We start from the raw sequence: 14,767 nt of genomic DNA, 5'->3' as shown, positions 1-14,767 counted from the left end.
AACCAATGCATGCACAGGGAGAACATGCAAACTCCACACAGAGAGACTCTGTCCATTGGGACTGTGAAACTCCTTGCTGTGAGGCAACAGCACTAACCACTGTCACCATGCAGCCATTAAGATGTCATGTGTTTGAACATATTAAGACTGTAGATACCAAGACAATGACATCATGCCACTATAACAAGCAACTCTCCAGCAACATTTATTCCCAAAATGTAGAGACCTCTGTTTGTCTGATTCTGTGACACTTACAACTATATTTACACTTCATAAACAATATTTTATCTGCTATGTCATGTTTGAAAAAAAAATCAACAATGAAAAATTAGTAGCTGGAAAATTTAAACAGGTCTGTCTAAAAGTCCTAGATAATGAATATCAGAATTCTGCAAGGTGAGGTATTACAATTAAAAGGTATTTAAATTTAAGCACAATCACTGAATAATGAATGTAGCACAAGTGTTGTCTACAAACTATAATAAAGTTTGCAACGTGAAACAATCGCTCCAAATACTCTCCATGTCAGGTATAACTCAGTTAAAGGTCACATATTCTCCTCTTTTTCATCAAGTTTAAATAAGTCTCAGAGCTCCTCAAAACATGTGTGTGAAGTTTCTTGTTCTAAATCCACTCTGATCCTGTATTTGATCATGTCTATAAACCCCTCTATTTCAGCCCTGCTCAGAACAGACTGTTTCTGTGTCTGTACCTTTAAATATGTAAATGAGCTGTGTCTGACCACGCCCCCTATCTGGAAGGGCTTTCTCCCTCCATGTCCTATTGTTTACGGTGAGAAGGCAGACTCAGAGGGCAGAACAAACACCTAGCTGTGGGAGTGTCACCGACCTGGGGGAGGGGTTACTGCCCTTTGTGATGTCATGAAGGGAAAATCTCCAAACAGCCTGTTTGAGCACACATTTTCTGAAAAGTGGAGCAGACAACAGATGGAGAGAATGGACTTTTCTCATCATTGGGGGGTTTGTAGACAGACTGGGGACACATATTAGACTTAGAAAAACATAATATAGCAAAATAACCTTTAATGCATTGGAATCTTCTAATATCTGAATTACTAAAAGGATCCTGATTGTTTTTTTACTTTTCAATGTACTCATTGCTTTGGCTTTTTTTAAATTTAATTACATGTTTTCTTTCCTTATATTTTGACATTTTATTCCGCTTGGATGGTTATGCATGTTGTTGTTTGATGTGGTGATTTTGTCTTTTTAAAGGCGATTCACATCATGCATACAAAGCCTCTTTCCCCAAACCAATATTTTTGTATTTTACAAGTAAATGTAAGATATCAAAGAGAATTAATTTTTAAGCAATAAAAACAAATGAAAAGAGGCTTATTGTTAACTTATAATTCCTCACCATACTGAGTGAAGGTATTGAGCCTGTCACTCTGAGCTGAACTGTAAAACACTTACACCATTCTGACTGCGGGCCGTCAGCGGGACACAACACCTTCAGGTCAAAACATTTGACACACTGAGACTTCCTGTAGCGTTGCAGAGGGTTGCAGCTGCTTGTCGTTCGCTGTGTGTCATGTCTGCATAGTGTCCTCTTGCTGGCCTTCTCTCAGTGCAGAGGTAGCAGATCATACACCACACACTGTGCTCGGGAGAGATCTGAACTCCACTGCTGCTCCGAAAAGGCCTCAGGGCGCAGGAGCCTGTAGACAGAAAGCAGGGAAAAACAACACTGCTTCACTTTGACTTTTGTGGCAGAGCATAAAGAACATAGGCTACACTTTATTTATTATATAATGGTTATTCACAGATGCAATGTATCAGTATGTAAACTTTGAATGGATTACAGTTAAGATCATTTAACTATGCAGTTAGAATCACTGTAAATGATAAGCAGGGGATGAATCCAAACTGTAATTCATAATCTAACTGAAAGCCATCAGATAGTGATGTGCACAAAACCATCATGAAGTCAATCACTGATTTCTGATTTACAGTTCCAAAGCCTCAACTTTTAAACAAAAAATGAGAGATTATACTTTGCTTTATTGATATTTTACTCGAAACAGGACGATAGCTTACAGGAATAAAACATCATGCTTAAAATATTTTTATTTATTTTTTGAAAGGCAGCTCGCGACCTCCCGCGGGGCTCCCGACCCCCACTTTTGGGGGTAAATTACTTTACAAAAACGATTATCTTGGTTATTAAATCAGACAGAAGCTGTGGGTTATTTTCTCATCTGCTTTCATACACTCACAAGCACTGAACAGTTCTAAAACTGCCCCCTGCAGGCCATCAGACAGAATGCAGGTCAAAGGCACTTGAATTTGAACTTGTAAAAGAAAGATCCAGTTCTGATACATGTTATTCTTTGACCCACCCTTCCCTTCCTCTCATCCATTCACCCTTCTTCGTCATCCCTTCATTTTAAACTCAACCTATGCCTCTCCTTTGTGTTTCAGCTCAGGTGGAATTACACCTGAGACAGAATCCCCATCCTGAATCTCCCTCTCTCTCAATAGTGAAATACATTTAAATAAGCTGCATCGTCTTCAACTTGCTGTAAATAAAAACACACTATCATCTCACGAGCATTCCTTCACTCACTGCACCACTCTCCCACCTGTCCACCATGGGGTCCAGGGCCTTCAGCCGCTCTGCCCCCCGCCTCTGGAACTCCCTCCCACCACACATCCGTAATATTGACTCTCTCTCTCTCTCCATTTTTAAATCACATCTGAAAAACGCATCTTTTTAAACTGGCATATTCAGTCTGATCATTCCCCTTCCGGTCTCATAAATCCTCTACATAATGATTTCTTACATCCTGTAAAATTGTCTTTTTAATGTTAATTTTTTCATGTTAATTTGTTGTTTTTATCTCTGCTTGGTAAGGTGACCTTGAGTGCTTTGAAGGGCGCCTTTAAATAAAATGTATTATTATTATGTTATTTACTTTATCGACTTTAACAGATTCGTCTTTTCCTGACTCTGTATTATGGTAGGTGATCTTTTTGTGTCGCTTTATTCTCTCCAGGACTTAAAATATGAATATATACCGACTAACTCACTCACTGTTTAAGCCTGACTATTGACCTTCAAAATAAACCCTTCACTATACGGACCATGCAACAGTATGGACCTGCGTAATCAAAATATGAATATGTAGATTGAAGGGATCAGGGGAGGGCATTTCAGTCATGTTCTTGTAATTGTTTTTTGTTTTGTAATCAATATTGGGGCTATCTCGTTGAAGTAAAATAAATACCAAGGATGAAGTATGCAGCTGCACTGACGCAGAGGATGATGAGGAAGATGGTACCCACGCCCAGATCTCCCATGGCGCAGGCATTCTGACATGCACAGGGGCTCTCCACCCAGATCTGCAGGGGCTCCTCTGTGCCGAGACTCAGGTCCTGGATGTAAGAAGCGGGTTCATCGGGGTTACAGTGATAATGCACCACTGTGAGCAGCTTCTGCTCATGAGCTGGGACACGAGAAGAAGAAAAAGAAGAAGAAGACGATGATTTAGGGAGCGGGACATCATAATAAAAACGGGTGCAAATGAGCAGTGTCAAAAAAAACAAATGTCATGTTTGTGTCGAAGCTTACAAAAGTATGAGACAGACAGCGTCTTCAGGGTGTCGTTGTAGTGGAACTCATTCCCTTCATGTCTACCATAGCTGAAATAGCGGTTAATGAATCTGTTGATCTCGTGATACCTGTTGATAAGGAAACATACCTGCAGTTAGCGTTCTCAAACCTAAAGGTCACAGCCCCCTTATAAACATTTAACAGACAGCCATGTATTTAATCATGTCTGAAGGAGAAACGACATCATTCCCACATGTAAAACACTGTAGTATAGTTTTATAACATTTTTGCAGACTTATCTAGCCCCTTAATAAAAGGCGTGTGGGATCCATGTTTTTAAACAGCAAGTACTGTCTGTGTATTTAAAGTCTGATGGATTCTATTCCCCTGTGCCAAGAAGTAAAAGTTGTCCAAAAGCCCTTCATTACATCAGTGAGACATTCTGTTGACCCTGGAAACATGAACACACATAATGTTGTTTATTTACACTACAGCCCACATATCCTCATCCTGCTGCCTCAAACATTTACTTTAGTGACCAATGTGAATGAATCCACTGCTGAGGAGGAAGATATACCTGCTCACTTTTGGTATTTGAGCAAGTGTGTGGTCATCTCTTCTTCCTCAGTCTGCCCTGCACCTACATGATGTGCTTATAACAACCTCCTTTTTCTAAACTCATCCACTGCTAAAAATAGTCCCTAACATGTGAACAGCTGCCTCCTGTTTACCAATGTTTGATAAATGTTTACCAGAAGCCCATCTCTGCTCTTTGCAAAGATTTACAGCAGCAACCAATGGGATTGTGGCAGAGTGTTGAGAAGTGGACTGGCACGTTTTTTTGTGGATTTTTCATGGAACTTATATTGACATCAATAAAATGATAGTTTACCAACCACATCCCATAACTACATGCTATGGCAGTGATACGGCAGTGATGTAGTAAATGTATTCATGAGTTATTAAAGCATTTTGCAGAGAATAAAGCACAATAATAACTTTCATGATATGTTCCTATAGAGTGAATATTAATGTCAAATGGTCAGAACCATTTCAAAAGTTAAGAAAAATAAGAGCAGTCTTTAGAAGTTGGTTTGCGAGCTGAGAAAAAAAAGTCAAAGTGTTGAGATTAAGGTCAAAATGTTGAGACTGGAAGACCCTCAAACCTTCATCTTGTTAGAGCAAGATGAAGGTTTGCATTTTTTCATTCCTACTTTATTTTAATGTTGTTTTTAAATCCTACACTTATTTTTTTAACAAGTGTTCCTAACACTTATGATTCACAACGTCTTGCCTTAGTGTAAAAGCTGAAAACCAACACAATGATTTATTGTGGGTCTCAGCTCTGACTCTGGTCTACCTGACGACGAGGCATGCAGCAACGTTGGTGCACTCCGTTCCTGTCGAGTCCTCTGGCTGTGAGAAGGGTTGGCAGGGGCTGAAGGACAGGAGGAGCTCCACACTGACGGGCAGGTTCTCTGCGGACACAGGCCTCAAGCGCCCCAGGAAACCGTCTGCATCTCCCATAGCTTTCAGGTTAATCACGCCGCTGCCGTCCTTCATGATGCATTTGCAGTTGTTGACTTTGAAGCAGCCTGACTTCTTTTTCGCAGAGTCAGGATGAGGGGAGAGAGCCGGGGGAAACATGTAAAAACAAACTGAGAGCATGAGGAGGACGGTCTGAAGGCTCATGGTGACAGTGTGCAGCGGTGCAGAGGAAAGTGACACGTTGTGTGTTGAGAGGGAGCCACAGAGCAGCTGACAGCATGGTGATGGTGGGAAAGTAATTAGAATAAAGGTGATTGCCATTCCGGGCATTCCTGAGGCCCACCGTGCTCAGATCAACATCTTTCCAAATGCAGCAAAACACAGGCGTGCAACCTCTGCAGCCTGGTGTAGCCTACAGAGGGACTGTGGATTACCCAGACTAACCAGGGCAATGTTTCCTGAAGATCTGATGCTCTTTTGTTTTATCAACATGCAGTTTCTGAAAACCAAAAAATGCATTCATTCATCTCTACTGTAGAGGAGTAGAGGTCATAGAGTTAATGAGAAGTGAAGGTCTCCTCGGATTTCAAAGGGGAAGAAGAGGTGGAAGAGTCTTGAACCTGCATTCTTTATAAAAGCCAGCAGGGGGCGACGTCAATGGTTACAAAAATAAGTCTGATTGTTTAAAGAGATGCACAGATCCTCTTTTTTTCAGTTCCGATCTGATTCCGATACATATGTACTGATACTGATTTCTATATTTTTATCATTATAACTAATCATGTTATTGTTGTTGGTATTATGTGTAAGGCTTCACATACAAACAGGAAGCAGCGACAACTGTCAGGTTTTTCAAATTAAATCTTTTAAACTGAGGTGTAAGAATCTGCTCTTCTATCTCGTCTGAACGTCTTGATGTTGATGATTTGTGACTTTGTACAGTTCAGTCTGAACGTCTTCAAAGTGAGACTGTGTGAGTTCAGAAGGTTTTAAGTGTCCAACCATCTTTCTTTATCAGTGAGGTGGATCAATCCATAAATGATGTCAATATCGGAACTGATGCCAATCCACGATTAAGGATCGGATTGGTCTCATCTCTAATTGTTTATAAACCCGTGCAAAAATGACCTCACCTTTCAGTTAATTTATCAGTACAGGGATTTATAATCTTCAATCCCAGGAGCGTTTCTTTCTATTCCAAAAGTCAGAACTGAACTGTGGAACAAAGGCGTTTTAAGTTTGCTGCTTCCTTTACTTTGAACGACTTACAAAGAGAGCTGAGCTGTCTTAACGAGCTGCTCTCATTGGATGATTTGAACAGGATGTTAAAGGACTTAAGAGGTGGACACATCTGGCTGTCGATGTTCGCCCTGATGTGGTTGTGGAGGATCTTGTCGAACAGTTGCTGTTTAAATGTGTTATTTGTGTCTTTTAATGTCTAATGATGTATTTTGTGTATTTGTAATGGATCATGTGTAAACTGGTTGGAAGGGATGATTAAGATGAAGTAGATGTATTTGTTTGTATTGATGTATTGTGTTGTGGGGGCTGTGTTGGTTGTATATTTACCTTTTGGAGTGTTATTGTTTGGAGGAAGGTTCATGTCAGTGGTGCTGTTGGGATGTTAGCTAAATGACACGCTTAAACATTTGATTGACTCTCAGCTATTGTGTCAGAATGATTCCATGTGGGATGGGTCATGTAAATGACATTCATTCATGTATGTGTGGCTGCTCATTGTTTGTTTGAAACTCTGTAAATTGTGCTGCCGCCTGTCTCAGCCAGGACGCTCTCGAAAACGTAATTGTTAATCTCAACGAGTTTCTTTCCTGGTTTAATAAAAATAAAATGTAAAAATGACTCAGTTAACATTTGTTCAATGAGGTCATGGTCTAGTTTGAACTTTCTCCAATAAAACATGATGTTTATTTTAGAATAGAAACCTTGTTAATGATGAGCCCATTCAGAGTCGAACAGACCATGAAGCAGATTATGCTAACAAAAGAAATCAGGCTTTAAATAAAAAATGTTATTACTGATATATGACTCATCAGATTGTTTTTTAGTACAGCTGAACACTAGAGAATGTCTTTTTTAGCCTGAATAATTAAATCAGATCCATGATGCAGCACACATAATGGACCAGAGGACAGAGAGCATGCTCCATAGGACATCTGCACAGTTGCATCTCTTACGCCTTTAATATCATTATGTTACAATGTTACAATACACTTAGCAGGCGCTTTTCTCTTATCTTTTGTTTTCTTCATTGCATTATACTTCTTGATTGCATTATATTTCATTATGTGTGTCTACCTCTGATGGTTTGGTGTGGGTGCTGTGTATGTGGATTTGCAGGAGGGATGTGTGGGCTGACGGCCTTTATGTGTGTTGACTGTGTCTGTATCACACTGTACTGTTTTGTGTTTTTTTGTGTTGGACCCCCTCAAAAAACAAGAAGGTTCATCTCAAGGGGCTTTCCATCAATAAACTGAATTTTCTCGAACATCAGGTATCTTGGTTTTTAATCGGCACCAAATTAAAAAAGATAAAAGAAAAAACAGTTTAAATTGTGACTGACACTTCTTAGTGATATTTACTGAATTGGGGCAACATATAATGAACTTATATTTTGGCATACTTTATATTACAATCCTGTTGAAAATGTATCAAAGCAGGTATTAAAGGTCAGAAATGTGTATATGGAATATGATTCTTCAGGTATTAAAGGTACACTTTATGCCTAATGCATTAAATACAGCAATGTTTTCTCTTTTGTACATTATATTTAATGAGTTAAAGACTTAAATGGCATCATTTAATATATTTAGAGTGGAGACGGGATACTTATGGTCTCTATTGGGTTGTACATGTTTATATTCAATCTGTTTTAACTCAACTGTAGATGAGTTATTGAAGGTTTTTCTTGGTCATTCGCTCATCATTTTCTTTCCCCAGTTAATATTACATCAAAAACTGATCAATTAAAAAATAATATAGACAATCACACTGTGGTTTTGGTACATCTTAAGATTGCAAACATGTTAAACATGAAAGGTGTAAACAACACAAACAGCCAATTAAGCCATTGCTGCCCCCACCCTCTACACCTGACCCCCAAAGACCAGCAGAGACCTCCTCTCACCCTCCACCTTCAAGAGATCCATAAAAACTCACCTCCTTTGAATTTGAAATTTCCCTCGGGATCAATAAAGTATCTATCTATCTATCCTCATCATCACCTAGTAACACCAACAAGCTCTGTTGTCATCCTCCTCCTCTGCTTTGTTCCCCTTCTCTTGAGTATTTCTTCTTTTTATTCTTCTAGTTCTGTTTTTGATGTTTCAGAAAAGAGCTAGATACGTCCAATGCTTTATTATTTTTATTATCAAAAAATAAAAGGAGAGTCTGAGAGGGGGAATAAATAGTTCTTAATAGATCTTCAAGTAGGAATCAAACATAAAATAAAATGCACTCTAGCCTATTTTTTTTTTTTTTTTAGAAAATAGATTCAAATAATTTCATTTTTACCACAGTTATTTGATGGTTTACGGAGCCCCTGAAGTAAAAAAAACAAAACAAAAAACATTGTGCACACAATATTTGTATTTTTTTTACTTTTTGGGACATCAGAGGATCCATAGTTTCAGTCTAAATCATGGGGTTTATACGGTTTATATATTGATATTTACAGTCTATGGTTTACACCAGGGATGGGCAACTTTGGTCACAGCAAGGGACACATTCATTTAATTCTCACTGCCAGAGGGCCAAATTGTAGGATACAAAAACAATTACAGTCGATTACGTCTCAATTTTAACTCAACATATACCAGTGATCAAATATTATGGATATATTTCTGGTTTTCATGATTTCATAGCAGATTTTGTCATGTTTTCTTCATGTTTCCAATTAACTGAAATGTAAAAATTGACCTGAGGGCCACGTTGGGGGTTGATGGGGTCTGCATGTGGCCCCCGAGCCGCCAGTTGCCCACCCCTGGTTTACACCAAGGGTTTATACATACATTAGTTAAAAAGTCTTGAAACTAGAACGATTAAGATCAGGCGTTCATGTGTTTATATTTTATATAAATCAAGGTGTATGTCACGAGGATAAGTTCAGATTTAAAGGACTTCCATGTTGGCTTCTTTCTTCAGACTCAGAGGATACGTACATGAATATTTACAGTCTATGATACGTACACACGCTTTGCTTCACAGGATATTAATCAAAGTGTAAACCTTCTTAACACTTGAAATGGTTTCCTCCGTGTGTGTTTTCCACATTAAAGTAGAGATCATGAGAAAAGGCTGAGAGTCCATTCAGACATCCCGGTTTTAAACTCAAGGAAACGTTCAGTCAGTTTTACTTACAGATTGAAAACATGGATTTTCGAACAATGTATAAATGTGCTGCCCTCTTCTGGAGGTTTGACTTCATTAACGACTAAAAGACACTCAGGATTTAAACAGCTACTGGTGGGATCAGTCCCACCACCGTAATTATCTCCTCGTATATCATTTTCTTCATATCAAAACCACTGCTTTGTGCAAGAACTGCTACCCCTGTTTAACTAACTCTGGCCTGGTCGAGACAGCCTGCAGCTGAATGTTGTAATCTTTACTCTGCTCATAGAAGAAGACTCATTACATAGATAGAAAGCACTATCCAAACACACACAGGTCTTTGTTACTCTGCCTCCCTGGTTTCAAGAGGAAATCTGTTACAGTAACAGTTTAATGGGTCAGACACATTCTCTGATATACAGATCTGTCTGAAAATCTTTGCCGTCTGGAAACCTCAAAACAGACTATATATGGAAAATTAAATTTCAAAGTAGCACCCAAAAATGTCCTGTGAAGAGATTTTAAAGACAACTCAAAAAGACAGCAGGATGCTCATGCATCGATTCTCAACCACCAAAATAAATTAAAGTGATTGAAATATCAAAATATGTTCAGCCAGTCTTTAGGCCCAACCTGATTTTTTCTGGAACTAAATACACTGTAGAACAAAAGCATACTATAGAGCAACTCACCTGCTTTATGTTTTGATACTCGTGTTAAGACTAGAGAAATCCAACCTGAATGTAACATTTAACATAAAGGTGTGTTGAGCCGTTTAAGTTACCAAAAAATAGTTTCTCTTAAAGAACAGCAGGGGGTTCTTCATTAGCCCACTACCTTTTATAACATGCAAGCTTTATATTTAGTCTATGCATGAAAGTCAACTTTTATTGTTGCTATTTTAACAGTCTACTTGCTGCCACATTAGCAGGTTTTGCAAGAATCAGTTTAGAACTTTTATGCAACCATTTTTAAATCAGAAGTTTCAAATGACACCAAGAACCAGAGTTCTATACAAAAAGCCACATTAAGAGCAGGATGATGGGGAACATTAAGGTAAGCTCAAGTCTCAGTCTTTTGGTAAGCATTGTGAAAAGCTTCAGCAAAACATCAGCTCACAAGTATCATCTTTGACGAGAGCACCTTTTAGTGTAAGGTTATGTGGACTTAAGGTAGGTGTTATCTATCTCATTAATACTGGTCTGAAAATGTAACATATTGGGTAGGGGTGGACCAGTTTAACATCTGTATCGGCCTTGTTGAGACCCCTGTTGCCAATGGGCATATCGGGTGACTTCAATCGAAGTCAAGAGGTGATGTTTGTCGTGTCGTATCAATTTAGTGTTGCTACGTAGTACATCAAAATACTAATTCAGAGTAGTTATTCGTTGGACGAAGTCAGATTTGTTTACACGGTCAAACGTGAAAGAGAATGTTGCCACTGTGGACATTTTGCACCAAAAGTTATGAAATCCTGTTTTTTTTTTTTTAAATAATCGTGTCCCACATACTACAGGAGGGATATACATCATGAAGAATCATCTGAAAACATGGAGAACCACATTCATTTACATAAAAACACAAATATTCAACATTTCCTTTCTGAAGCTGCAGCTCCATGTGGGACTTCTGAGTGTGTTGTTGACCGAGGAAACTGGAAAAAGTTCACAACACATATCTGGTGTTTTACAGATTTTATTTTAACAGAAAAAGCCTCTAAGCTTTGACAGCAAATTTGCGGATGGAGTAGAGGAGGTCTTTCCTCTGCTGTTTCTTGGTGCGCAGACCCTCTTCGTACTTGTTGAGCTGGCGGCGGATAGCTCTGGTCTTCTTGGGTCTCAGATCCAGGGGCTTGTACTTCTTACCCTGTAAGATACGACATTTACTTTTTAGTAAAGGAAAACTGACGACAGAAAGAAGGAAAAGGTCTGCAACTACTGCACTTCAAAATCGTACCACTAAAAAGAACAAGGATATTTAATATTTAAGTCTTTAGTTTTTCCAAAGCAGTGAGCACAGTGCAACACTGTAATATTTTAACTTTATCATGAATCTGCATTCACTATATGTAATTCTGGAAAAATCACTTGTTTAAGTTAGGGATCAGCTGAGGCACACATGGCATGTACTGCAAGAAAAGGAGATAATATCACAGTGCTATGTTTGTTACGTTCACACTGACTGCAGTTTACAAACACTTGACTTTGAACAGAGCAGGTACAATACAGGATCAAACATGTACAGATGAAAAGACTGCTTCACTTTATAAAAAAAAATAGAGGACAGCAACATTACTGCTGTGACAGACGTTGCATTTTTGAAAAGGAATTATCATTGGTCGCCATTGAGACTTCCTTCTTCATAGTAGTACTAAAAATGTTACTCAAATAGTTAAATGACAAGTCCATGTGTAAAATAGTGAGTCTTGATGAGGGAACATGCAGACCAGGTGAACATAGTCTGTGATGATGGGGAACATTAAGGTAAGCTCAAGTCTCAGTCTTTTGGTAAGCATTGTGAAAAGCTTCAGCAAAACATCAGCTCACAAGTATCATCTTTGACGAGAGCACCAAGTCCCAGGAAGCCGTGTGTGTTCATAGAGAAGCTTTGTCAGTACGAGCCAAAAAGGTAATCTCACCTTGTAGAACTTCCTCAGGTTCTCCTTCTGTGTCTGGTTGATTACAGTCAGGACTCTGGCGATGGATTTGCGGACAACACGGCTGAAATGACAAACGGCAGAGTCAATAACTGTTTTAGTCCTTGTGTTCCGGTTTACTGCTCAAATTGATTCAGGAAATATAAATGTATATGGGTTGATCAGCTCATAACTTCAGCTGTGAACTCAAAGTTTAAGGTTGAAATGACACCAAGAACCAGAGTTCTATACAAAAAGCCACATTAAGAGCAGGATGATGGGGAACATTAAGGTAAGCTCAAGTCTCAGTCTTTTGGTAAGCATTGTGAAAAGCTTCAGCAAAACATCAGCTCACAGGTATCATCTTTGACGAGAGCACCTTTTAGTGTAAGGGTTATGTTGTAAATTAGTTTCCTTGAGCAGTCTTGAACATATCTCGTCTTAAAATGTAACATATCGTGTAGGTGGACCAGTTTAACATCTGCAGCGGCCTTGTTGAGACCCCTGATGCCAATGGGCATATTAGGTGACTTCAATCACCAATATGAAGGAAACAGTCTACTTTTTAGATTTAGAATTGGTATTAAAAGTGCATCTTACACAGCTCACTCTAGAGTAAGTGAGTCTAATACATGACAGCAAAGCATACAAATACAAAAAGTACAGTCAAGTCCTGACTATTCACAAAGGATTTTAAATATATATCCACAGAGGCGCTGGTAGCCTAGTGGGTAGTGTGTACACGCCATGTAAGGAGGCTGCGGCTCCTTTCCTGCCTGTCATTTCACACACCAATCTCTGACTTTATCCACTGTCCTACCTATGCAATAAAGACATTAAAGGGCCCCAAAAAATAAACCACTAAAATATACATTTGAGGTGAAATTTCAGCTTCCACTAACAGTATGTGTGTATCCTCAGGTGACAGACTGTATTAAAGGATGCTTTTCTTCACCTGGATATCAAACATCAAGGCTCTCTGTACAAGCACAGTCGTGGTAAACCCGAGCCAACCATAATCAGAATGACAGTAGTGATAATGTTGATCGTGTTCAGACAGTACGTACATCTTGGAGAGCTTGGAGGCAGCTCCTCCGGTCACTTTGGCCACACGGAGTTGAGACAGCTCATTTTTCAGGTCGTCGAGCTGCTTGAGCAGCTCCTCCTTCTTCTTACCCCGAAGATCTCGTGCCTTGATCTTAGCCTGGACCACGACAACATAAAATAAACAAGTATTCACTGTAAATAAGTAATAAATAAATAAGACCACGTTTATATCGATCAGCAGCGATATACACCTCCGCTTCTTCCCGACACGCGTTAATAAAGCCAGCATAGCTCTGTCAAGTTTATATACATAATACTACCTATTTATTTATAATCCGCATGTTAAATCACAATTACATGAGATACGAGCTGCCAGCAGTAATAACACGGACAAGCACGCTGTTAACATGTTAGCATTTAGAGCTAGCAGGCCACACACAGTCACACAGCATCGCGTTACGAGCCCGTACCATCGCTACAAGATATAACATTTTAATGCATTAATGTAGCAGCTTACTTATCAACACACGTACGAACAACAACATAAGAACCTTATCTTAACGTAGACACCAAATTATCCGTGTTAAGATGAGTTAAACACGGATAAAAAACAGAATTAAGACAGGAGAGCGGGCTGCTCACCATGTTCCCTCTCGCTGCCCTGTTGGAAAGGCCGGACGCACCGCGTGCAGCAGAAAAGTAGCTTCCGGTGAATTTCTTCTTCTTCTGTTTTCTCTCCTTCTGGCGGATCGCAAACGACTTAAAGGTGCATACCGCCACCTACTGTACAAGAGTGTGTAACATCACGTCATTTACTTTTCATTCACAAGCAAAAGTTTGTAGACTGCAAACGATCCTTTTCATCTTTTCTTGATCTTCATACCGCCATGATCCTGATAGAGAAAAAGTAAAAGGTTTTTAGAAAAGTACCAAACTGTATTTGCTGAACGGCCTGAGAATAAATGAATTATATATTTTTAATACATAATTATAACATTTTATTAGAGTTATTACATATTTGTACAACCACAGAGATATATATTTGTTTAATTTATGTCTATACTTTTCTTGGTATATTTTTATGTTTTTATAATTATTTTACAATTTCTATTTCATTTCATCGTTCATGTATGTGACAAAATTACATTTTCATTTGTTGAACAGCTCTCACGTACTATTGGTTGTTTGACATCATGTGTAAATTGTGCATTTTTAAATTAAGTTAATTCAAGAAAATAGATACATTACCAGGAAAAACATTAAACTATGAATAAACGCAGTATTTAATATATATATATACATATATATATATATAAGTAACAAAAGGAGGCATCTTTTGCATTTAAAAAAAAGGGTTAAAAAGAGGAAAAATATGTTCCTACCCCAACCAAAAATGCCGGATGTGGAGCTAGGTCAACATGATTTTAGGATTTGAGCTTTATTATAAATAAATGAGGGACAAGGAGACATTTGTACTTGCAGGCGTTTTAAAATCATAAACAGCAAAAAGAATCATGTAGTAATTGTACAGGGGTGAAAAGTGCGTTCACAATTTCCTCTCGTTTCTCACAGAGACAGAATTCAACAGATTCCTGGCAACTTCACCGGCCTGCTACCGCTCATTAGTGACACACTGAACATGACGAGCTCTGCATTCAAAGACAGACTCCC

At 38.7% G+C, this 14,767-nt stretch overlaps 2 protein-coding genes across 2 annotated transcripts; both read right to left on the bottom strand.

Annotated features, from left to right (window-relative positions):
• Positions 1-1,277: 1,277 nt before the first annotated feature.
• Positions 1,278-5,859, bottom strand: LOC132973792 (uncharacterized). The gene is made up of 4 exons (XM_061037396.1): positions 4,937-5,859; positions 3,595-3,704; positions 3,251-3,469; positions 1,278-1,681 (listed from the first exon to the last, which is right to left on the bottom strand). Exons 1-4 carry the CDS (start codon positions 5,392-5,394, stop codon positions 1,476-1,478), a joined length of 993 nt encoding a protein of 330 aa, XP_060893379.1. The 5' UTR covers positions 5,395-5,859; the 3' UTR covers positions 1,278-1,475.
• Positions 5,860-11,093: 5,234 nt separating this feature from the next.
• rpl35 (ribosomal protein L35) lies at positions 11,094-13,881 on the bottom strand. Its single transcript, XM_061037392.1, has 4 exons — positions 13,739-13,881; positions 13,117-13,253; positions 12,053-12,134; positions 11,094-11,280 (listed from the first exon to the last, which is right to left on the bottom strand). Exons 1-4 carry the CDS (start codon positions 13,739-13,741, stop codon positions 11,131-11,133), a joined length of 372 nt encoding a protein of 123 aa, XP_060893375.1. The 5' UTR covers positions 13,742-13,881; the 3' UTR covers positions 11,094-11,130.
• Between the last annotated feature and the right edge of the window lie 886 nt (positions 13,882-14,767).

Source organism: Labrus mixtus, chromosome 5 (assembly GCF_963584025.1).
Source record: "Labrus mixtus chromosome 5, fLabMix1.1, whole genome shotgun sequence".
Taxonomy (NCBI): domain Eukaryota; kingdom Metazoa; phylum Chordata; class Actinopteri; order Labriformes; family Labridae; genus Labrus; species Labrus mixtus.
Note: the sequence above shows the minus strand (reverse complement) of the source record. Positions and strands in the feature narration are given on the sequence as shown.